The sequence below is a fragment of the Prionailurus bengalensis genome, chromosome A2 (assembly GCF_016509475.1).
Source record: "Prionailurus bengalensis isolate Pbe53 chromosome A2, Fcat_Pben_1.1_paternal_pri, whole genome shotgun sequence".
Lineage (NCBI taxonomy): Eukaryota > Metazoa > Chordata > Mammalia > Carnivora > Felidae > Prionailurus > Prionailurus bengalensis.
In genome coordinates, this window is record NC_057348.1 from 168,198,503 (window position 1) to 168,224,197 (window position 25,695).

General features: G+C 43.2%; 1 protein-coding gene across 4 annotated transcripts in view; it reads right to left on the reverse strand.

Moving 5' to 3' along the window:
• The window catches only part of PTPRN2 (protein tyrosine phosphatase receptor type N2), an 805,581-nt gene that overhangs the window by 622,982 nt on the left and 156,904 nt on the right, over window positions 1-25,695 (reverse strand). The window contains exon 3 of one of the 4 annotated variants that reach the window (XM_043590045.1): window positions 21,051-21,175. The exons of the other annotated variants lie outside the window; for them this stretch is intronic. Coding sequence (XP_043445980.1) covers window positions 21,051-21,072 — 22 coding nt within the window. The 5' untranslated portion in view covers window positions 21,073-21,175. The remainder of the gene's footprint in view (window positions 1-21,050; window positions 21,176-25,695) is intronic. 4 annotated transcript variants of the gene reach the window in all.

A 25,695-nucleotide genomic window follows, 5' to 3' on the forward strand; every position in this document is an offset into this window, starting at 1 on the left:
TTTTTTTCTTTTGGTATATTGCTGTATGTTTACCAGAACCACAGCTCCTCAAAAACCTCACAGAAAAATTTCCTTATATCACAACAAAATAACAACCATAACAATCAGTGGAATCACTTTATGATCACTCAAGTCAATTTCTCTGAGATTCAAAGCCATCTTGACATAATGTTCCATGAGTCAAGTCAATGTAAATCTAATAAAAACAACAAAACTGCATTAACCTCTGGTCTCTGGTTTCAATTAAGACCAAACTGAAGAATGATCAGAAGCCCCTGTCCTTGTAAGCTCCCAGTCTCCTAGCATGGGCGGCCTCTCTCCAGCAGCTGAGACACACCTCATGAGCCACCAGACTCGGTGGCAGTCCCTCCAGCCATAAATGCAGATGGGACACATCTGCTCACTGCCCCCCAGGTGTCCCACAACGTGCCCTGTACACAAAGGTACCGTCTGTTCCACGCCTGCTGCACCAGCCAGGGAAGGTCTCCCAGGGTTGGTCCTGGCTCTGGATGAGCTCTTCAAACCCTGACCAATATCCCCTACTCCAGGAACTCCTCTCTCCCAGATCCTGGAAAAATATCCTGATTTAGGATATTCTCTGTTTGATTAAAAGCTGAGCACAGGCAGGAAACCTGGATTCCCTGCAAATTGCACTTGGACCCCAAGGCAGCCTCTGCTGGACTGAGGGCCCATCATTATGAAGGGGGACCTAGGTATACACTGCAAGATAGGGAATAGAAAGAGAAAGCCAGAAACCTTCCATGAAGAAGGTGAGGACAGTCAGGAACCAGGATCAGTGATGCAGTGGCAGCAGTGACCCTAAGTGGCCTGAAGCTGCCTGGAACTCACGAGGTTCTGACAGCTATTCAGAGGCGTAGCCCAAGAGGCGGAGCCAGGCTCCATCCCTGGGACGCACAGGAAGGCGGGACATGTGAGACTTCATTCTCCCTTTGTTCTTTTCTCTCTGCCACTTCCCATTCCTCTGGCAGCGAAAGGGCTACTAAACTGGCACTCTTTTCCTGTTCTGCTACCACAAGGGAAGGAGATGGACCCTCAGGGAGCAGAGAGTGAAGGCAATGGCTGGGAGGGGACTCCACACGGCCAGGGCCCAGGAGTGTCCCCAGGGTACGCGTGATGCTCCGGGTGGGTCCCCGGCACCCCATGTCACAGCATGACTGCATTCTTCTAAAGAGCCATTGCTGTCACAAGTGGGGAGAGAAAATGCTAGTTTAATAACCAAGAATAATTTCTTATGGAAAAACTTGTACTTAGCAAAACACTTGATATATTTTAATGGAGAAAATGATCTCTACAACATGGCTGGAAGTGGCATCAGAGAGGCAGATGATGAGAATGTAGAGTGTTTGTATCTCCGGAACGGACAGGGATTCTGGCGTGCGTGTGGAGGGGAATGTGTGGGAGCGGAAGGGTAGAGCACAGCCCGGGAGCTGGCGGCTGCCCTGGTGCAAGGACAGACCCAGAAACTGGAGAACTGGGGTGTGAAGCACACCTTGTCGGATGTCTGTAAGTCCACCCCTCACAAAAGTCAGAGATCCCGAGGGAAGAAGGGTCTGCTCAGTGTCCCATAGGACATGGGAAAGACACAGCACACAGGCCGACAGAGAGGGATGGAGAATAAAGCACACTCACTCCAAGAGCAGTGGCGACTGCAGGACCACAGAAGAATCTGGAGTCTCACCTGCAGAGAACATCTGTGACTGTACTTAGATCCAGCAACTGCAGACCAGGGCACCAGGGCTGTCTTGGGTTTTTTTGCACTTGGGAGGTCCATATTTCAGTGTCACCCTAAATAGGCCAAAACTTAGGGGCACAGCCTCCATGCATACTTTTTGAGGTGCCAAGGTGCCCCCCACAAGCCCCAGACAAGCTGGCCCAGAATGTTAACGGGGGGGGAGGCACCCCACACCCTCCATTCTGACGAGTTTGCATTCTGGCGAGTAACTGAATGGAAGTTAGTGAGAATCTAAGCGACACTATGGAAACAGCACTCAATGTCATGGCACTATTGCAATCCCGATATCTTACATGATGCGGGCTTAAGCAATATTCGTTGCACAAAATGAAATCCTTCCCCCAAAGTCACAGGATTACATCATGAATCTCCTGAGGCTAAATGGCTTATGGCCTTGGGTGAGTCACTGCAATTCCCTTCCAGGAAAGGAAAGGCTTCACTGGAGACCAGTTGTCACCCCTGCAGCTCCCACATCCTGTTTTATGACTGCCATGGCATGGACTAAAAGGGTCCCGTCTGGTCTAAGGCTGCCCTGGGTGGAGGGACAGACAGGCACAGAGACTATCTGGTCACAGCTAACAAGAGTCTGACGAAGGAGAAGCATGGGGCAGGGAAGCTGCGGCCAGAGAGCCAGAGGCCCCTTCTGCACATCTCCACGGCACAGCAGGTGATGGGGACAGGGTGTGAACAAGAAGAGGAGACTAGAAGAAAAGGGGCATGCGCAAGTGACGAGTGACCGAGTGACTGCCAGAGGCCCAGCCGCCATGCACTGGCTGGCTGGGAGGTGGGATCTGATCCACAGCAGACATGGGCTCCCCAGGAGTCTGGCCCCACCTGGGACCCACAGTCCCTGAGGGCATCATTCCCCTCAGGAGGGCCCAAAGCAGAGAAACAAATATAAGTGTGACCTCATGTTAAAACAGGACCAAGTCAACTCCCTGCTTAGGTGGATGCTTGCAAATTAGGTGTCCGTGCACAGCCGCGGGAGCGAAGCCTGGGCCCCTTCCACTCTTTCTAGGGCCAAGAGAGGCAGAGGGAAAGGAGAGGAAGTGTCCTTATTTCCTGCCGCCTGCTTCCCTCCCTCCGACCCACCCAGACACGGGCACCAGGGAACCGGCACCGCACTAGGCAGTAGGGCTGCCCGCACAGGTGCTGCCCTCCCCCCACACTCCTGCCATGCAGCACGTCACCCTCCACCCAAGCCCCAGCTCCCCCAGCCCAGAGCATCTGCAGTGCTCCACGCAGCGGCCAGCCCTGCCACACCCAGAAGGGAGACCCAACAAAGCAGACGTGGGGAGGCGCTGGGGCACGGCTGGTGGATCAAAGGCCGAACAAAGCAGGGAAGGAGGTTCTGTGCGCCGTGGCCAAAGCTCCGGGGTGTGCTCAGAACCAAACCCTGCAGATCATGCAGCAAGGCATCCTAGGATCAGGCTGCCACGGTGCGGCGTCCCCACCACAGGCACGAGAACCTAAACTGCTGGCATCCCTTCCCAGCACACACAGAACCTGGGTGACCGGGACAGGACGGTGTGTAGTCTGCAGGCCAGACCAAAGCCCAGGGAGCTGCGGGGTGCAGTCACACTGCAAAATCCGAGAGCAGCTGAACCCCCAGCAGCCTCCCCACCGCCCGTGTTCATGAGTCCACAGCTTGTCTCCATCCCTGGGGCCTGGGGAAAGTGCTCCAGGGCCTCCATCATCACTGAAAGTGGCCCCACAGACCTCCCTTGGTCTCCACACATGAGGACAGTGGCCCAGAGAGTGGCCGTGGAGCAGAGGTGCACCTAGGCAGCTAGAGAGACCCTGAGCTACTCATCCCCCAGCTCCACACGGAGCGAGGCTTAACACAGGGCGCGGCCTTCCCGGCACACCTGCACCCGTCCAGCCCTAAAGTGGGCTTGGAAGGCAGTGGCCCCTTTGACACCAGTGGCAGGTTTGCAAGGCAGCAGGTAACCTGCCAACTGGGGGGTGGGCTTCTGAGGACCGCAGAAACGAGCCGGGGAAATGCAGGACATCCAAGGTGGTGCCTGGAGTCACCCCGGCAGGGGCCAGGCGACCCCGGGCAAATCACGCGGGCTCCCGAGGCCCGGGCCTGTGCCAGCCTGGGTGCCTGAGGCCTGCTTCTCCTGATGTTCCTCCTGATCCTGGTCTTCAAACATTGATGATCTGCTGAAAGACTCTGGGGTCCAGAGAAACCTCAGTTAGCTAAGGGCAAGTGCTCGATGGACCCACGCGGTTGTCCCAAACCACCACGAAAGTGAAGAGCTGGGACTTCTGCTCAGGCCGTCCTGTCCACAGGAAGGCTCCACGTGTATGCCTTCCACAGGCTTCCACAGGAAGGCTTCCACAGGAAGGTAGCACGCATGCACACATGTGCAAGCTCATTGCCTTTTGCCTCAGAGATAACTGGAACCAGGGCCACAAGCAGGCCTCGTGCTATCACTGAGGAGCTGTCTCATTAACTCCATTCTACCAAGAGGAGGCAAGGCACACTGGCTCTCCACTTTAAGGCTCCTCCCTACCTTCAAATAAATTGTCACCAGCTCTAAGTACAGGGCTTACCCCCACGGAGGAGAGGATAACGTGTGCCGGGTGTGATAACTGATGGAGCATTCCTTATCAGGCATTTCCAGTTGGATCAATGCAGTCATTAGGACTCATTAGATTGTCTCATTCATGTTCTCCCTTCCCTTCTCTGTTCATCCATTTTTGCTCATGAATGACAAGCCACTCAAGACTATTTAAGACCCTTTTACCTATGATTCTTGTATCAGATTAAGCAAATAAATCAATTCCTCCCTAATGGCTTTGTTGCCTGTGCAATTCATCAAAATCCAATCTTAAAACCTGAGTATCTCAGTAGCTGATACTGGCATCATTGATGTTCCTGTTGTTTGTTTTCTTTCTTTTATTGTGATATAATATGCATAACATAATATTTACCACCTTCGCTACTTTTCAGTGTGCAGTCCAGTGGTATTACACATGTTCACACTGCTGGGCAACCATCGCCACCATCCATTCCCATAACTCTTCTCAACCTCTTAAACTGAAACTCTATTAAACACTAAATCCCCATTCTCCTCTTGATCCAGCCCCTAGCAATACCATTCTACTTTCTGTCTTTATGATTTTGAAAATTTTTTAATGTTTATTATTTTTGACAGAGAGACAGAGAGAGATAGAGAAAGGGAGAGAGAACGCGCACATGCGCAAATGGGAAAGGGGCAGAGAGAGAGGGAGACACAGAATCTGAAATGTATCCAGGCTCCGAGCTGTGAGCACAGAGCCCAATGCGGGGCTCAAACTCACAAACCGTGAGATCATGACCTGAGCCAAAGTCGGATGCTAACCAACTAAGCTGCCCAGGCCCCCCTGTCTTTACGATTTTGACAAACTCTAGGTATCTCATAGAAGTGGAATCATACAGTATTTGTCTTTTTGTGACTGGTTTACTTCACTGAGCATGATGTCAAGGTTTATCCATGTTGTAGCAGGTGTTAGAATTTCTTTCCTTTTTAAGACTAAAAAATACTCTCTTGTATGGATATACCACACTTAACTTATTCATCTGTCAGTGGACAATTGAGTTACTTCCACACTTTAGCTACTGTGAATAATGCTTCTGTGAACATAGGTGTACAAATATCTCTTCAAGACCCTGCTTTCAATTCTCTTGAGTAGGTATCCAGAAGTAAAATTGCTGAGCCATACGCTAATTCTATGTTTAACTTCATGAGGAATGTCCATACGGTTTTCCATGACAGCTGCACCATTTTACATTCCTACCAACAGTGCACAAGGGGCCCAATTTTTCCACATCCTCACCAACACTTTTGGTTCCCATTTCTTTGTGAGTAGTCACCCTAATGGGTGTGAGATGGTATCTCAATGCAGTTTTGACATTCACTTCTTAATGATTACTGGTATGGAATATCTTTGCATGTGCTTTTTGGCCATTCATATACCTTCTTTATAGAAATGTGTATTCAAGTCCTTTATCCACTTCTGAATTGGACTGTGCTGTTTGTTGTTGTTGTTATTGCGTTGTAGGAGTTCTTTATATATTCTGGGTATTAATCCCTCATCATCTGGGATTTTCAAATATTTTCCCCCATTCTGTAGGTTGCCTTTTTATTCTGTAGATAGTATCTTTTAATGCACAATTTTTAAAAACATAATTTGTCTATTCCCTCTTTTGTTGCCTATGCCTTTGGTGTCATAGTCAAGAAATCACTGCCAAATCCAATGTCATGTAGATTTTGTCCTGTATTTTCTTCCAAGAGTTTTATTATTTTAGGCCTTACATTTAGATCCTAGATACACCTGGAATTAATTCTTGTATGTGGGGTTACACAAGGGTCCCAACTTCATTCTTTTGCATGTGGATATTCAGTTTTCAGATTTCATTGGTTAAAAAGACCATCCTTTCCCGAGGAGAAGCCAAGATGGCGGAGCAGCATGGAAGCTTTTTGTGTGTCTTGCGTCCATGAAATACAGCCAGACAAACACTAAACCATCCTACACACCTAGAAAACTGATTGGAAGATTAACACAACAATCTGCACAACCTGAACCACAGAATTCAGCAGGTACGCAACACGAAGAGCTGAACTTGGGGAGCAAGAAGCCCCGAAAGGTAGGGAATGCCTTTTGCGGGCAGAGAGAGGATGGAGACTGGGGAGGGGGGGAGCATATGGGAAAAGCACCCCTCCCCAAAAGCAGCTGGAGAGAAAGTGGAAAATTGGAAACAGCCGCAGGGACTAAACTAAAAAGGGAGAAAGGAGAAAGGAGAGGGTTTAAATTCCATTAAGACTGTAAACAAGGGGAGCGCAGAGTCTGCAACTCCACAGCTCGATACCTGGCGGTGCTCTGGTGGGAAAGGCGAATCCCCAGGAACAGAGTGGGGTCCGGGAGGTTCTCGGGCCACACGGGGAAAAGCAGTTCCACTGCTGGAAGGACATTTGTAGAGACTGTTGAAGCCACCTGGTCCCAGCAGACCCCGGAAGGCAGCCACATTCGCTGATGCTGGGGCAAGGTTGTTGAGGGTGAAGCCTGGTGCCAGATGTGTGTTGCAATTTTCCATGGTCCCTGAAACGCTGAGGCTACACTGTCTCCCAATTTGGGGGGTGGAGGGGGGGGCTGGGACCTGGCCGCAGTCTCAGAGCACCAGAAACAGCAGGGTCCAGCGGGCATCCTTGGGTGCAGCCGACATTCGGCCATTGCTCATTCAGCCATTGCTCATTCAGCCATTGCTCGGTGAGACCCTCCCACAGAGGGGCGGAGCAGGTCAAAGCCGCAGTCCTCTGGAAGTAAGGGGCCGGGGAAAACAGCCGCACCTGAGACAAAACTTGGGAGAGAGGTACTGCCTGCGGCCTGGTCACAGAGAGTGGAAAAGCGGGGAGTGGACAAGAGCTGAAGACGGAGGACCGGTGCGTGATTGCTGATCCAGGAGAACAGACCGGGGAGCTGGGTGGCATCATTTTTCACCTCTCCGGCGCATGCGCACGCGCACGCACACGCACACCAAGGAGCACCGCAACAATCCACCCCAGTAGGCTAGCAGCGCCATCTAGGGGAGAGCGGAGCCGTCACACCGAGCCCTGCCCAACTGAGCCAACTTCGCTCTTCAAGAACACAAACCTCACCACCCGCTTAATTTATGGACTACGAAGAGCTACATGGACTGACCTCTAGGGGAAAACGAAGCGATTTCAGTCCTACTTCAATCTGTTAGCAGTTTCATCTATTCAATTTTTTTTCTCTCTTTTTCCTTTTTCTCTTTCACAATTCTTTTCTTTTTCTTGAATACAGAAAGAGAAAAATCTCATTTTTACTTTCAATTTTTATTAAAAATGTCTTTATTTTTATTACTACATTTTTTTACTTTTGTGTAAATTTTTTCAAATTCTACTTTACTTCCATCATTTTAGTCTACTTCAGTGTACTCACCTTTTCAAATTTTCAAACAATTTCCTTTTTTTTCTTTCTTTTTCTTTTTTTCTTTTTCGCTTCTTTTCTTTTTCTTGAATGCAGAAAGAGAAAAACTTCATTTTTACTTTCAATTTCTTTTAAAAATATTTTTGTTTAATTTTTATTACTATATTTTTTGCTTTTATGTAATTTTTTTCAAATTCTATCTTACTCCCATCATTTTATTTCAGTCTACTGCAGTGTATTCACTTTTCCAAATTTTCAAACGATTTCTTTTTTTGTCTTTTTTCTTTTTTATCATTTTTCTTTTTTGTTTTTTTTTCTTAAATACAGAAAATGAAAAAATTCATATTTTTTCTTTTTAATTTTTATTAAAAATATTTTTCTATAATTTTTTTCTACTATATTCTCTACTTTTGTGTATTTTAGTCTACTTTAGTGTATTCATTTTTTCAAATTCTCAAATGATTTCTTTTTTCTCTCCTCCTCCTTCTTTTTTTTTTGTTTCTCTAATCTGTCAAACCACTTTCTACACCCAGACCAAAACACACCTAGGATCTAGCATCATCTATTCGATTTTTTGTGTGTGTGTTTTTAATTTTTAATTTTAATATTTTTTTAATTTTAATATTTTTAATTTCAATTTTTCTACCTCATTAATTCCTTTTCTCCCTTCAAAATGACAAAATGAAGGAATTCACCCCAAAAGAAAGAGCACGAAAAAAACGACAGCCAGGGATTTAACCAACACAGACACAAGCAAGATGTCTGAACCAGAATTTAGAATCACAATAATAAGAATACTAGCTGGAGTCGAAAATAGATTAGAATCCCTTTCTGCAGAGATAAAAGAAGTAAAAAATAGCCAGAATGAAATTAAAAATGCTATAACTGAGCTGCAATCACGGATGGATGCAGCAGCAACAAGGATGGACGAGGCAGAACGGAGAATCAGCAATATAGAGGACAAACTTATAGAGAATAAGGAAGCAGAAAAAAAGAGGGAGATTAAGGCAAAAGAGCACGATTTAAGAATTAGAGAAATCAGTGACTCATTAAAAAGAACAACATCAGAATCATAGGGGTCCCAGAGGAGGAAGAGAGAGAAAGAGGGGTAGAAGAATCATGTGAGCAAATCATAGCAGAAAATTTTCCTAACCTGAGGAAACACACAGACATCAAAATCCAGGAAGCACAGAGGACTCCTACTAGATTCAACAAAAACTGACCATCAACAAGGCATATCATAGTCAAATTCACAAAATACTCAGGCAAGGAGAGAATCATGAAAGCAGCAAGGGAAAAAAAAAGTCCCTAACCTACAAGGGAAGACAGATCAGGTTTGCAGCAGACCTATCCACAGAAACCTGGGACACCAGAAAGGAGTGGCAGGATATATTCAGTGTGCTGAATCAGAAAAACATGCAGCCAAGAATTCTTTATCCAGCAAGGCTGTCATTCAAAATAGAAGGAGAGATAAAAAGTTTCCCAGGCAAACAAAAATGAAAGGAGTTTGTGACCACTAAACCAACCCTGCAAGAAATTTTAAGGGGGACTCTCTGAGGGGAGAAAAGATGAATATATATATATATACCAAAAGCAACAAAAGATTAGAAAGGACCAGAGAACACCACCAGAAACTCAACTCTACAAGCATCATAATGGCAATAAATTCATATCTTTCAGTACTTACTCTAAACGTCAATGGACTCAATGCTCCAATCAAAAGACATAAGGTAACAGAATGGATAAGAAAACAAGACCCATCTATATGCTGTTTACAAGAGACCCACTTTAGACCTAAAGACACCTACAGATTGAAAATAAGGGGACGGAGAACCATCTATCATGCTAATGGTCAACAAAAGAAAGCCGGAGTAGTCATACTTATATCAGACAATCTAGACTTTAAAATAAAGACTGTATCAAAAGATGCAGAAGGGCATTATATCATAATCAAGGGGTCTATAGACCAAAAAGACCTAACAATTGTAAACATTTATGTGCCAAATGTGGAGGCACCCAAATATATAAATCAATTAATCACAAACATAAAGAAACTCATCGATAGTAATACCATAATTGTAGGAGACTTCAACACCCCACTCACAGCAATGGACGGATCATCTAATCAAAAAATCAACAAGGAAACAATGGCTTTGAATGACACATTGGACCAGATGGACTTAACACATATATTCAGAACATTTCATCCTAAAGCAGCAGAATATACATTCTTCTCCAGTGTACATGGAACATTCTCCAGAATAGACCATATACTGGGACACAAATCAGCCCTAAGTAAGTACAAAAAGATCGAGATCATACCTTGCATATTTTCAGACCACAATGCTATGAAACTCGAAATCAATCACAAGAAACAATTTGGAAAGGTAACACATACGTGGAGACTGAAGAACATCCTACTAAAGAATGAATGGGCTAACCAAGCAGTTAAAGAAGAAATTAAAAAGTATATGGAAATCAACGAAAATGATAGCACCACAACCCAAAACCTCTGGGATGCAGCAAAGGCGGTCATAAGACGAAAGTATATAGTAATCCAGGCCTTTCTAAAGAAGGAAGAAAGATCTGATACACAACCTAACCTTATGCCTTAAGGAGCTGGAAAAAGAACAGCAAATAAAACCCGAAACCAGCAGAAGACAGGAAATAATAAAGATTAGAGCAGAAATTAATGCTATTGAAACCAAAAAACAGTAGAACAGATCAATGAAACCAGAAGCTGGTTCTTTGAAAGAATTAACAAAATTGATAAGCCACTAGCCAGTTTGCTCAAGAAGAAAAAGGAAAGGACCCAAATAAGTAAAATCAAGAATGAAAGAGGAGAAACCACAACCAACACAACAGAAATAAAAACAATAATAAGAGAATATTATGAGTAATTATATGCCAATAAAATGGGCAATCTGGAAGAAATGAACAAATTCCTAGAAACATATACACTACCAAAACTGAAACAGGAAGAAATAGAAAATTTGAACAGACCCATAACCAGTAAGGAAACTGAATTAGTAATAAAAAATCTGCCAAAAAACAAGAGTCCAGAGCCAGATGGCTTGCCACGGGGATTCTACCAAACATTTAAGGAAGAGTTAACACCTATTCTCTTGAAACTGTTCCAAAAATTAGAAATGGAAGGAAAACTTCCAAACTCTTTCCATGAAGCCAGCATTATCCTGATTCCAAAACCAGACAGAGACCCCACTAAAAAGGAGAACTATAGGCCAATTTCCCTGATGAACATAGATGCAAAAATCCTCAACAAGATATTAGCCAACTGGATCCAACAATACATTAAAAAAATTATTCACCACAACCAAGTGGGATTTATACCTGGGATGCAGGGCTGGTTCAATATCCGCAAAACAATTAACATGATTCATCACATCAATAAAAGAAAGGACAAGAACCATATGATACTCTCAATAGATGCAGAGAAAGCATTTAACAAAATACCTTTCTTGATAAAAGCCCTCAAGAAAGTAGGAATAGAAGGATCATACCTCGAGATGATAAAAGCCATATACGAGCAACCCAAAGCTAATATCATCCTCAATGGGGAAAAACTGACAGCTTTCCCCCTAAGGTCAGGAACAAGACAGGGATGTCCACTCTCACCACTGTTATTCAACAAAGTATTGGAAGTCTTAGCCTCTGCAATCAGACAACACAAAGAAATAAAAAGCATCCAAATCAGCTAGGAGGAGGTCAAACTTTCACTCTTCACAGATGACATGATAGTCTATACGGAAAACCCAAAAGATTCCACCAAAAAACTGCTAGAACTGATTCATTAATTCAGCAAAGTTGCAGGATATAAAATCAATGCACAGAAATCGGTTGCATTCCTATACACCAACATGAAGAGACAAAGAGAAATCAAGAAATCAATCCCATTTACAGTTGCACCAAAAACCATAAAATACCTAGGAATAAATCTAACCAAAGAGGTGAAAAATCTATACACTGAAAACTATAGAAACTTTATGAAAGAAATTGAAGAAGACACAAAGAAATGGAAAAAGATTTCATGCTCCTGGATAGGAAGAACAAATATTGTTAAAATGTCGATACTACCCAAAGCAATCTACATATTCAACGTGATCCCTATCAAAGTAACACCAGCATTCTTCACAGAGCTAGAACAAACAATCCTAAAATTTGTATGGAACCAGAAAAGACCCCAAACAGCCAAAGCAATCTTGAAAAAGAAAACCAAAGCAGCAGGTATCACAATCCCAGACTTCAAGCTATACTACAAAGCTGTAATCATCAAGACAGTATGATACTGGCACAAGAACAGACACTCACATCACTGGAATAGAATAGAGAACCTGGTAATGGACCCACAAATGTATGGGCAACTAATTTTTGACAAAGCAAGAAAGAATATCCAGTGGAATAAAGACAGTCTCTTCAGCAAATGGTGTTGGGAAAACTGGACAGCGACATGCAGAAGAATGAACCTGGACCACTTTGTTACACCATACACAAAAATAAACTCAAAGTGGATGAAAGACCTCAATGTAAGACAGGAAGCCATCAAAATCCTCAAGGAGAAAGCAGGCAAAAACCTCTTTGATCTTGCCCGCAGCAATTTCTTACTCAACATGTCTCTGGAGGCAAGGGAAACAGAAGCAAAAATGAACTACTGGGACCTCATCAAAATAAAAAGCTTCTGCACAGCAAAGGAAACAATCAGCAAAACTAAAAGGCAACCAACAGAATGGGAGAAGATATTTGTAAATGACATATCAGATAAAGGGTTAGTATCCAAAATCTACAAAGAACTTATCAAACTCAACACCCCAAAAACAAATAATCCAGTGAAGAAATAGGCAAAAGACATGAATAGACACTTCTCCAAAGAAGACATCCGGATGGCCAACCGGCACATGAGAAAATGCTCAACATCCTCATCATCAGGGAAATACAAATCAAAACCACAATGAGATACCACCTTACACCTGTCAGAATGGCTAACATTAACAACTGAGGCAACAACAGATGTTGGCGAGGATGCAGAGAAAGAGGATCTCTTTTGCATTGTTGGTGGGAATGCAAGCTGGTGCAGCCACTCTGGAAAACAGTATGGAGGTTTCTCAAAAAACTAAAAATAGAACTACCCTATGACCCAGCAATTGTACTACTAGGCATTTATCCAAGGGATACAGGTGTGCTGTTTCAAAGGGACACGTGCACCCCCACGTTTATAGCAGCACTATCAACAATAGCCAAAGTATGGAAAGAGCCCAAATTTCCATCAATGGATGAATGGATAAAGAAAATGTGGCATATATATATATATATATATATATATATATATATATATATACACACACAATGGAGTATTACTCAGCAATTAAAAAAGAATGAAATCTTGCCATTTGCAACTACGTGGATGGAACTGGAGGGTATTATGCTAAGTGAAATGAGTCAGTCAGAGAAAGACAAAAATCATATGACTTCACGAGACAAAACAGATGAACATAAGGGAAGAGAAACAAAAAATAATATAAAAACAGGGAGGGGGACAAAACAAAAGAGACTCTTAAATATGAAGAACAAACTGAGGGTTGCTGGAGAGGTTGTGGGAGGGCGGATGGGCTAACTGGGTAAGGGGCATTAAGGAATCTACTCCTGAAATCTTTGTTTCACTATATACTAACTAATTTGGATGTAAATTTTAAAAAAAATTAAAAAATAAAGTTAAATTACAAAGTTAAAAAAATAAAAATTAAAAAATTTTTAAAAATTAAAAAAAAAAAAGACCATCCTTTCCCCCGTTGAATGTTCTTGGCACCTCTGTCAAAAATCATTTGACTAGGGGCGCCTGGGTGGCGCAGTTGGTTAAGCGTCCGACTTCAGCCAGGTCGCAATCTCGTGGTCCGTGAGTTCGAGCCCCGCGTCGGGCTCTGGGCTGATGGCTCAGAGCCTGGAGCCTGTTTCCGATTCTGTGTCTCCCTCTCTCTCTGCCCCTCCCCCGTTCATGCTCTGTCTCTCTCTCTGTCCCAAAAATAAAATAAAACGTTGAAAAAAAATTTTTTTTTTAAAAATCATTTGACTATACACGTGAGGGTTTATTTTGGGATCCCTATACTATTCCCTGGGTCCATATTATACATCTATCTTTATGATGATACTACAACTGTTTTGATAACTGCAAACTTTGGAACTTAGGAAGTGGTAGTCCTCTAGTTTCAAAAGTCCTCTTTCTCAGGATTGTTTAGCTATTCAGGGTACATTGAGATTTCATACGAGTTTTTGAGTAAATATTTCCATTTCTGCAAAAAATGACTTTGGGATTTTGATAGAAATTACACTGAATCTGTATATCATTTGGGGTAATCGACATTTTAACAATATTGTCTCCAATCCATGAACATGAGATAAATTTTCATTTATTTATATCTCCTTTCATTTCTTTCAGCAATGTTTTATAGTTTTAATCGTACAAGTCTGCACCTCCCTGGTCAAGTTCATTCCTAAGTATTTTATTCGTCCTGATGCTATTGTAAATGGAATTGTCTTTTAAATTTCCTTTTCAGGTTGTTCATTGCTTATTTATAGAAACAAAACTAATTTTTGTGTGTCTTTGTGTCCTGTAATTTTGCTGAATTCATTTATTAGATCTAACAGCATTTTTCTTTAGAGTCTTTAGGATTTGCTATGTATAAGATAATATCATCTGCAAACAGAGATAATTTTAATTTTTCCTTTCCAATTTGGATACCTATTATTCCTCTTTCTTGCTTAACTGCTCTGACCAGAACTTCTAGTATTATACTGAACAGAAGTGGCATCCTTGCCTTGTTCCTAATCTTAAAGAAAAAACTTTCAGTCTTGCACCATTAAGTATTATGTTTGCTGTGGGTTTTTCTATATGGCTTTTATCATGTGGAGGTAGTTGACTCTTGAACAACATGGGGGTTAAGGGCACCATCTTCCCACGCAGTTGAAAATCCAAGTAAAACTACTGACTCCCCCAAAACTTTATTAATAGCCAACTGTCGACCAGAAGCCTGATAACATAGTGAATTGACACATATTTTGTATGTTATTATATACATTGTATTCTTATGATAAGCTACAGAAAAGATGTTATTAAGAAAATCATAAGGGGGTTGCCTGGATGGCTCAGTCAGTCATATGTCAGGCTTTGATTTCAGCTCAGGTTGTGTGGTCGGGGAATCAGGCCCCATGTCAGGCTCTGTACTAACAGAGCAGAGCCTGCTTGGTATTCTCTCTCTCTCTCTAAATAAACTTAAAAAAAAAGAAAATCAAAAAGAAGAGAAAATACATTTACAGTACTGTGCTGTATTTGTCCAAAATATCTGCATATAAGTGGACTCAGGCAGTTCAAACCTTTGTTTTTCAAGGGTCAGCTGTATTTTGTTGAGTGCCTTCATCAGGAATGTTGTTGAATTTTGTCAAATGCTTTTTCTGCATCAATTGAGATGACGATACCAATTTTTTTCCCTTCATTCTATTAATGTGGTGGAATACATTGACTCAATTTCCTATGTTGAGCCATCCTTGCATTCCAGGAATAAATCCTTGTATATGCTGTAGAATTCAGTTTGCCAGCATTTTGTTGAGGAATTTTGCATCAAGATTCATAAGAGACACTGGTTTAGAGCTGTCTTTCCTTGTAGTATCTTTGGCTTTGGTATCAGGGTTACAATGGACTCACAGAATAAGTTCAGAAGTATTCCCTCCTTGGGGTGCCTGGGTGGCGCAGTCGGTTAAGCGTCCGACTTCAGCCAGGTCACGATCTCGCGGTCTGTGAGTTCGAGCCCCGCGTCAGGCTCTGGGCTGATGGCTCGGAGCCTGGAGCCTGTTTCCGATTCTGTGTCTCCCTCTCTCTCTGCCCCTCCCCCGTTCATGCTCTGTCTCTCTCTGTCCCAAAAATGAATAAACGTTGAAAAAAAAAAAAAAAAGAAGTATTCCCTCCTCTTCAATTTTTTTTTTTTTGAAAACTTTGAGAAGGATTGGCATTAGTGTTTCTTTAAGTGCTTGGTAGAATTCACCAGTGAAGCCATCAGGTCCAGGGATTTTCTTTGTTGGGAGACTTTTTTCACTACTGATTCAATCTCCTTACTACTTAAGTCTATTCAGATTTTCAATTTCTTTGATATTTAGTCTTGGTAGGTTTTGTATTTGTAGGAATTGGTCCATTTCATCTAGGTTATCCAATATTTTGGCATACAATTGTTCATAGTATTGTCTTAGCCCTTGTTATAATAAACTCACTTTCATTTCTGACTTTAGTAATTTGAGTTCCTCTCCCTGTTTTTCTTAGTCCACCTAGCTAAAGGTTTGTCAATTTTGTCGATCTTTTTGAACAAAAAACTTTTGATTTCATCAATTTTCTCTATTGTTTTTCTATTCTGTTTCATTTACCTCTGTTCTAATCTTTATTACTTTTTTTCTGCTAGCTTTAAGTTCAGTCTGTTCTTCTTTTTCTAGTTCCCTAAGTTATAAGGTTAGGTTGTTGATTTGAGATCTTTCTTGTTTTTTAATGTAATAATTTATAGTAAATTTCCCATTTAGCACTACTTTCACTGTATCCCATAAGCTTTGGTAGGCCATGGTTTTGTTTTCATTCATCCCTCTAAGTATTTTCTAATTTTCCTTGTGATTTCTTCTTTGATCCATTGGTTATTTAAAAGTGTTTAAATTCACAAGAACGTGAGTTTTCCAGTTTTTGTTATGTTATTGATTAGCTTCATCCTGTTGTGGTTGGAGAAGATACTTTGTATAATAACTATCTTTTAAAATCTATTGAGATTAATTTGTGGTCTAACATACAGTCTATCTTGGAAAATGTCCTGTATGCACTTGAGAAGAATGTGTGTGTGGCTGCTGGGTGGAGTGTTTTATATTATGTGTTAGACCTTGTTGGTTAATTGTGTGTTTAAGTCCTCTGTTTCCTTACTTATCTTCTGTCTTGTTGTTCTATTATTTTGAGCAGAGTATTGAAGTCTCTAACAATTATCGTTGAACTGTTTCTCCGTTCAATTCTGTCAGTTTTTACTTCATATAATTTGATGGTCTGTCATTAGGTGCATGTTTATAATTGTATCTTCTTGCTTTATTGAACCTTTTATTAACATATAATGTCCTTCCTTGTCTCTTGAAAACTGTTTTGAGTTAAAGCTGATTTTTTCTGATATTAGCATAGGCACCCTTTCTCTCTTTTGTTTACTATGTGTGAAATATAATTTTCCATCATTTCTCTTTCAGTCATTTGTGTCTCTGGATTCAAGTGACTCTCTTGTAGACATCATACAGTTGAATCATGTGTTTTTTATCCATTCTTCCAGCCTCTGTCTTTTGATTGGAGAGTTTAATATATTTACATTTAAAGTAATTACTGATTGGGGCGCCTAGGTGGCTCAGTTGGTTCAGCGTCTGACTTCGGCTCAGGTCATGATCTCGCGGTCTGTGGGTTCGAGCCCCGTGTCGGGCTCTGTGCTGACAGCTCAGGGCCTGGAGCCTGCTTCGGATTCTGTGTCTCCCTCTCTCTCTGCCCCTCCCCCGCTCATGTTCTGTCCCTCTCTCTCTGTCAAAAATAGACATTAAAAAAATTTTTAAGTAATTGCTGATAAGGAGGGACTTCCTTCTGTCATTTTGCTAATTGTTTTTTATGTGGCCTATAAGCTTTTTTTGTCTCTCATTTTACTGCACTCTTGTCTTTTTTTGAGTTTAGTTGATTTTTTTGTAGTGAAATGTTAAAATTTTTTCTTAATTTCCTTTTCTATAGCTATCTTCTTTGTGATACCATGGAGATTACCTTTAACATCCTAAGGTAATAGCATTCTAGTTTGAATTTATAGCAGCTTAACTTCAGTAACATACAAAAACCCTATTCCTTTACAGATCCATCCCACCCCTTTCAATTGCTGATGTCACAAAATTACATCTTTATTCATTATGTGCTCCAAAAAATAAATTAATATTTTTAAATGCATTACTTGCCTAAATTATGTAGAAAACAAGATTTGGAGTTACAAACCAAAGTTATAGTAATGCTAACAAATGCTTTTTATTAGTATTAGCTTTTACATTAATAATTTTTTTTTCCTTTAAATGTATTAGTCTCCAGGGGTGCCTAGATGGCTCGGTCATTTGAGATTCAGACTCTTGATTTCGGCTCAGGTTGTGATCCCAGGGTTGTGGGATTGAGCTCCACATCAGGCTCCATGCTTAGTGTGGAACCTGTTTGAGATTTTCATTCATTCTCTCTCTCTCTCTCTCCCTCTAAATTTTTTTTATTTAAAATTTAAAAATATATGTATTAATCTCTTAAATCATGTAGAAAATAGAAAGTATGGTTACAAACCATTGTTTCAATAATACAAGCTATTATATTGCCCATTACTTTTTTTGAGATCTTTATTTCTCCATACAGCTTTGAGTTACTGTCTAGTGTCTACTATCTACTTACATTTCATCTTATAAGATTCCCTTTAGCATATCTTGAAGGGCAGGTCTACTGGTCATGAACCCCCTCAGTCATTGTTTATCTGGGAATGCCCTGATTTCTCCCTCACTTTTGAAAGACAGTTTTGTAGGTGGCGCCTGAGTGGCTCAGTTGGTTAACTGTCCACCTTCAGCTCAGGGCATGTTCTTGAGGGCTCATGAGTTCAAGACCCGCATCAGGCTCTGTGCTGACAGCTTGGAGCCTGGAGCCTGCTTTGGATTCTGTGTCTCCCTCTCTCTCTCTTTTCTTCCCCTGCTCTCTGTCTCTCTCAAAAATAAACATTAATCTTTTGGCCTCTATAAAGTTTATGAGAAATTTGCTCATTTTCTTATTGAGGATCCCTTGTATGTGACAATTTTCTTCTCTCTTGCTGTTTTCAGGATTCACTCTTTATCTTTGGCTTTTGAAAGTTAGATTGTAATATGTCTTGGTGTGGACTTCTTTGAGTTCATCTTACTTGGGAGTTAATTGACCTTCTTGGATATTTGTATTCATGCCTTTCATCAAATTTAGGGATTTTTCAGCCATTATTTTTTCAGATATTCTCTCTGCCCCTTTCTCTCTTCTGCTGGGATTCCCACAATGGGTATGTTGGCCTGCTTGATGGTATCCTATATGTCCCTTAGACTCTGTTTACTCTCCCTCAAACATTTTTCTTTCTGTTCCTCAGATTCAGTAATTTTCATTGTCCTGTCTTCAAGCTTATGGATTCTTTCTTCTGCCTGCCCAGATCTTCATTTGAATCCCTACAGTAAAATTTTTCATCGCAGCTATTGTACTTTTGAACTCCAGAATTTCTTTTTGGTTTCATTTCATGTTTTCTATCTCTTTATTGAAAGTTCCATTTTGTTCACACATTGTTTTCCTGACATTTTCCATATTTTCCTTTAGTTCTTTAAGCAACTTTAATTAAGACAGTTGCTTTAAAGTCTTTGTCTAATAGATCTGCCATTAGATCTTTTTCAAAGACAGTTCCCGTTATCTTTTTTCCTTTGAATGGGCTATACTCTCGTTTCTTTGCATGTCTTGTGCATTTGTTGTTTTTGTTGAACACTGGATATTTGAATCTAATAATGTGGTAATTCTAGAAATCAGGTTCCCCTTCCCCAGGATTTGCTGGGGGTTTTTATTTATTTATTTTTTGTTATAGTTTTTGGTTTTCTGATTTCTGCAGGCCATCTGTGTGCCAACGATCAGCCTGAGGTATAATATATTTCCCCATACATGCAGTTGTTTTTTAATGTTCTAGTCTTTAATGTCCAGCTCCCAAAAGGTGAAGTGACAAGTGAAGGGAGTAAAAGTGGAGCACTGGCCCTTTAAATCCCCTATAAGTCACTTGAGACAGACAGGGAGGGGCTTGCAACAACAGGGGGAGGTTCAACAACAATGGCCACCTACCTCTTTGTATAAGTGTGATCAGACACAGGAATCAGCCATTAGAACACATATCCCCAATATCTGAAGGGCAGGGCCCTTTCTACCCACCCTGGCTTGCACAAGCTGTGTGCAAATGCTTCCAGAATATGTGTACAGCTGCCTGTCAGGGGCTGAGGGTGGGGGACAGGTAGGCTGCTCCTGTGCCAAATTGAAATTTAGCTGAAATCTACCAGCTGAAATTTAGCTGAAATTTAGCTGACATTTAGCTGAAATCTACCAGGGGTGCCTGGGTGGCTCAGTCAGTTGAACATCTGACTCTTGACTTCAACTCAGGTCATGATCCCAGGGTCATGGGATTGAGCCCCGTGTCCAGCTCCAGGCTGTGCATGGAGCCTGCTTAGGATTCTCTCTCTTCCTCTCCTTCTGCCCCTTTCTCCCACTCATGCTCTCTCTCTCCAGAATAAAAAAATAATAAAACATTTAAAAAATAAAACAATAAAATAAAATTTAAAATAGCTGCAACCAAAATTAACTCCAATTTACTATCTAAGACTTCTGGAAGTTCAAGCCTTCAGTAGCCTCCACAGTTCCAAAATAGTTAGTCAGACACAGTCTTTCTGGTGCAGCTGCTGTCCAGGTGGGAGACAGTTTCCTGGTGTTTCCCGCTCTATCATCTTCCCAGAATCCTCCTGTCTGTCTTTTTATAAAACTAAATCCCCTCAACTGAACTAAGACTTCTCCAAGGATTCTCAGACTTGAGTTACTACTGGATGGCCCTAGACAATTTTTGCATGTAGAGATTATCTGATTTAGTCTTTTGTGGATAGATATTAGTGATCCCCAGTCAGTCTTGTAATAACTGTAATCTCCCTTTACTTAGACTGAACTATCACTTCCTCCTCATGCCTGTGCAGGCCACATGCCCAAACTTCCTAGGTACTGATGTCTTTGCGATGACACTTTGCAAGCAGGGCTGTGTACATTAGCTGGAATTTTCATGTCTTGTAATTGCCGATATAATTACAGTACAGGGTCCCTCCTGAGATAACAAGTAATTGTCCTTCACATGAGAACGAAAATAGATCTTCAGGTGCCTGCCTACCGTTAGTGCCATTTCCTACAACACAACTTACTACCTCATGGCCGCATTCAGGTTGGCTGATAAAGTGTGCAAAGCAAAAGATAAAACTCCTTTCTGAGGCCTCTCTGCAACACAGAGCCCTCCTGCACAGTGGACTGATGGCCTGGCCTCTGGCCTGACAGGTCAGCCAGCGTGTGGTTGGTTGTGTCTCAGGCTGTGCGTGGGGTGCAGCATGCCGGAGTTCCCATTCTTCCTCCTCTAAGTTTCAAGTCATTGAACAAGAGTATGATTCTGAGCATGAGGAGCTTATCCACCTCCAAATTCCTTTCCCATCTGACTACCTCTACAGTTACTGCAAAGAGGCAGAAAACCAGATGTTCCTCTTGCAACCCAATTACCTTGTTGTGGTCTCCATCCCATCAGGCTTCCCAGGAGGTTATCATGACGGATGCCTTTTTCATTTCAATCCACCTCAACCCTCCAAGTGTATTCAGCATGTGCAGCACTAGCGCCAAGGTGCCATCTGAAGCAGAAAGATAATTACAGGTGGAAAGAGGGAACTTACCCCTTCCACCCCACATCTCTGCCAATCAAGCAGACGTGCACACATGTGGTCTCTGTTATCCACAGCACTACATGCATCATGCATGGGCCACTGGAGGGATGGAACACATGACATGTCCGAATTCCATTTGTAAAAGTGTGTGCAAGGGGAAATGCTCCTTTCCATCAAATTACAGTGTGCCACTAGTGCCTTCTCTTGGCGGCTGCGCATTCTAGGTTAATTTCAGGGTTTGCGGTAATTGAAGAGAAGAGAGAATGGAGAGTCCTGCACAAACAAGAAACAGGCAAACTTGAAGGTTTTCTCGAGACCCAGCATTTAAGTGGATTGTCCATGGTTCTCCCCTCCGGGTCCCCGGAATGGGGGCTTCAGTCCTTCTCCAGCCGGACGTGAGGGGTGTACTAGGACACAGGTGGCTGCTGCCTCTTCCTGGTGCCATGTCACAGCTTGTGACTTGAAAGAAAAGTCAGACTTCCCCACTCCTATCTTTTCAAGGCCTGCACAGCCTCAAATTCAGTGTCAAAGGATGCCAGAGGAGACCTCAGGGCTGGTCCAGCAGCCTCATCTGCAACTTCTCTTTCCCCCCAAAATACACGACTCTGTGTGCATCTACTTAAAATACTCTCAGAGCCTAGCTCCCATCACACCAGGAAGGGTGTGGCAACCCTGTCAGGACATTATTTCTGCTCTGCAGAGAACTGCACTGGTTTTGCCTATGCCTGTCACTTAAGAGTGACTGTACAGACTTTCAAAAAAATAAAAGAGACTCTTTGGGGCAAAGACTAAATGAGCATTTTTTCCCCACTCAAATGGGAAGTCGAGTTTTTCGAGGTGTGGGGCAGGAAGGCAAAGAGCTAGTGAGTGAGAAAAGGTGCAAGTCTGGGGTCAGAGATCCAAAGCAGCTGGGGTAATGGGAACCCTCTTGCACTGTTGGTGGGATGCAAACTGGTGCAGCCGCTCTGGAAAACAGTGTGGAGTTTCCTCAAAAAATTAAAAATAGATCTCCCCTATGACCCAGCAATAGCACTGCTAGGAATTTACCCAAGGGATACAGGCGTGCTGATGCATAGGGGCACTTGTACCCCAATGTTTATAGCAGCACTTTCAACAATAGCCAAATTATGGAAAGAGCCTAAATGTCCATCAACTGATGAATGGACAAAGAAATGATGGTTTATATACACAATGGAATACTACTTGGCAATGAGAAAGAATGAAATATGGCCTTTTGTAGCAACGTGGATAGAACTGGAGAGTGTTATGCTAAGTGAAATAAGTCATACAGAGAAAGACAGATACCATATGTTTTCACTCTTATGTGGATCCTGAGAAACTTAACAGAAGACCACGGGGGAGGGGAAGGAAAAAAAAAAGTTAGAGAGGGAGGGAGCCAAACCACAAGAGACTCAAAAACTGAGAATAAACTGAGAGTTGATGGGGAGTGGGAGGAAGGGGAAGGTGGGTGATGGGCATTGAGGAGGGCACCTGTTGGGACGAGCACTGGGTGTTGTATGGAAACCAATATGTCAATAAATTTCGTATTAAAAAAAAAAAAGCAGCTGGGGGAGAAGCAAGAAGGTGACCGACATACCAAAATGGACCAGGAACTAAGTCTCAGCTCAAGAGACAGAGCCTGTGGTAATGTGCCGGGCCCATTACAAAGTCCCCTGTACTGGGGCTTAGGACAATAGAAATTTGTTTCTCCCAGTGGTGGAGGCTCACAGTCCCAAACCACAGTGTCCGCTGAGCTACTTTCTGGTGACAACTCTCTCTCCATGGTATGTAGCCAGCTGTCTCTACCTGTGTCCTTACATGGTCATCCTTCTGTGTCTGTCTCTGTGTCCAAATTTCCCCTTTCCAGAAGGACATCAGTCATATTTGGATTAGTGTCCACCCTAATGACCTCACCTTAACTGACTACATTTGCAACAACTCTATTTCCAAATAAGGTCACGTTCTGGGGTACTAGGGGTTAAAATTTCAATATATCAAGTTTGGGGGTAGACACAATGTAACTCATAAGTAGCACCATCCAGAAAAGCTGAATAGCAGTCAAAGCTGTTTATTAGACACATTTGTTCCTTAATGCCACTCCTGATTTTATGCATCTCCATCAAACACATGGGGCCCTCAAGATTTCCTGCTGCTCTGTCCCCCATGTCTCCCATGTCCCAGAATGTTCTACATGAGCCCTTCCCAAGGCAGGCAGGATGAGCATTCTGCCCCTTTCTAGTAAGGCTATTCCAAGATTTTTGTAAAACCTCTCCCATTAAGGCATTGTGATGGCTTCATGTGCACGTGGGAGGCAAAGCAGGGCAAAATATACATCCAGACACATGACAGGGGAAGACCTAACCTGGCAAAGGCTCAAACATCAGAACCTTGGTTGACAGGGCCTCTCAGGAAAAACCATATGAAGCAAGCTTAATGCTAAAGAAGCAAATTACACAAAAGCCCTTGTTAGGGAATTCCCTTTTTTGTACAAATTTTTAAAATAATAATTCCAGGGCATGACCTATAACAGTACTTCTCTTTCCTGGTTGTACATGAGAACACATAGCAACATGCAGACTGATCCCATTCTCCTGGCCATAGTGAGCACCTATTAGATTTAAGCTCCTGAGAGTGAGAGTTTACTCACCCTGGAGACATTCACTTAAATGGATGAACTGGGGCGACATCAGTGGGCGATATCAATGGGGCAGGAATCAGACCCGTAAGTGCCATAGAACTGAGACGTCTTTTGGATTCCTCAGAGTTCTGAAATTCCGGTTCTAGGAAAATATACTTCGGAAAAAATCAACAAAATTGAAAGAGAGCAAATGGATATTTGCTTTACCTTAGGTTAACATAAAAATCAACCAATCTATGTAGTAAGTAAAATTTTAAATGCAGGTTGAAAGTCACAAAGTTCACTGTGACTTCATCTGTGAATACTCACACATCCACCAAGAAAGGAAATACTGACAAAGCACACATGAAAACAAGAACAAAATACTGGGATGGGGAGCCCACAGCGACCTGTATCTTATTGATTATGTGAATTCTCTAAATGTTCCATAATGAAAGGTACCACTGTGACAAGAAGAAAAATTAATTTTATAAAAATCACTTCATCAGAGTGTATGATCCCCCCAAAGATGTTAAATGTCGATTTTACTGATACAAATATGATGTCCTAATGCTAGGGAAGGGAGAGGAGTACATCTAGAACAACACGATGAAACACAAAACCAGAGTTTCTACAAGGCAGCTGAAAATTAATCACCAAAGGAGCATTCAAGATGAGGAATGCTGTGAGCTCAGAGGCACAAACAGAAGTTGCCACTAGGAGGTACGTTAGCCCATTAGTGTGATGACAGCCCAACAGCTGGCTGGAAGACAGAACACCATCCACAACCCTGATTCACACGCACAGCTCTCAGGGAAGAGGGCTCCCCTCCTGAGTCTGCAGGGACGTGGCCCACCTCTGCCAGAAGTCTGTGGAACAGGAGATGGGCCTGAAGCTTCTGATGGAGACATCTACAGCCCCCCCAAGGACAAGCACCCCCCCCCGGGACAAGCCCTCCCCCAGGGACAAGACCCCCCACCCCAGGGATAAGCCCCCCCCAGGGGACAAATCATGGCCCAGGGACAAGCTCCTCCCCCCCAGGGACAAGCCCCCCACCCTGGGGACAAGCCCTCCCCAGGGACAAGACCCCCCACCCCAGGGGACAAGCACCCTCCCCAGGAACAAGTCCCCACCCAGGGGACAAGACCCACTCTAGGGGACAAGACCCTCCCCAAGGGACAAGCCCCCCCCCCCAGGGATAAGTCCCACCCCCCCAGGGAAAAGTCCTGCCCCAGGGGACAAGCCCCCTCCCCCGGAACAAGCCCCCTCCCAGGGACAAGCTCCCCCCAGGGACAAGTCCCCTCCCCAGGGACAAGTCCCACCCCAGGGGACAAGCTCCTCCCCCCCCCCCCCCCCAGGGATAATCTCCCACCCAGGGGACAAGTCCCACCCCTGGGACAAGACCCACCCTAGAGGACAAGCCTCCTTCTCAGGGGACAAGCCCCTTCCCCAGGAACAAGTCCTACCCCAGGGGACAAGCCCCCCCCACCCCCCCGCCAGGGGACCCCTGCTCAAGGCACTGGTTTGGCTGCAATCCGTAAGTCAACTTTGTGCTGAGCGACATCTGACAGCCCATCGTGGTCCTGATGCTTCTAGAGAGGCCTGTCTTGGGAAAGCAGGCAGCACCTCCACCCCGCCACCGGGAAGCTGTGTTTTGCCTTGCCCTTCTCTGCCCCAAAGAGGGCACTGCGGACCCTCTCAGCTGGGGGGCACACACACACAGCTTTGGGTCCCACACAAACCATCCAGCGATGCAGATGCCGGCAGGCAAGGCTAGACGTGGCCACAGAGTTTGCACTGCCTGAGGGAAAACTGCAGAATCTTTCCTTTGGGCTGTAAACCAAGGCTCCATCCAGGACTGAGGTCTTCT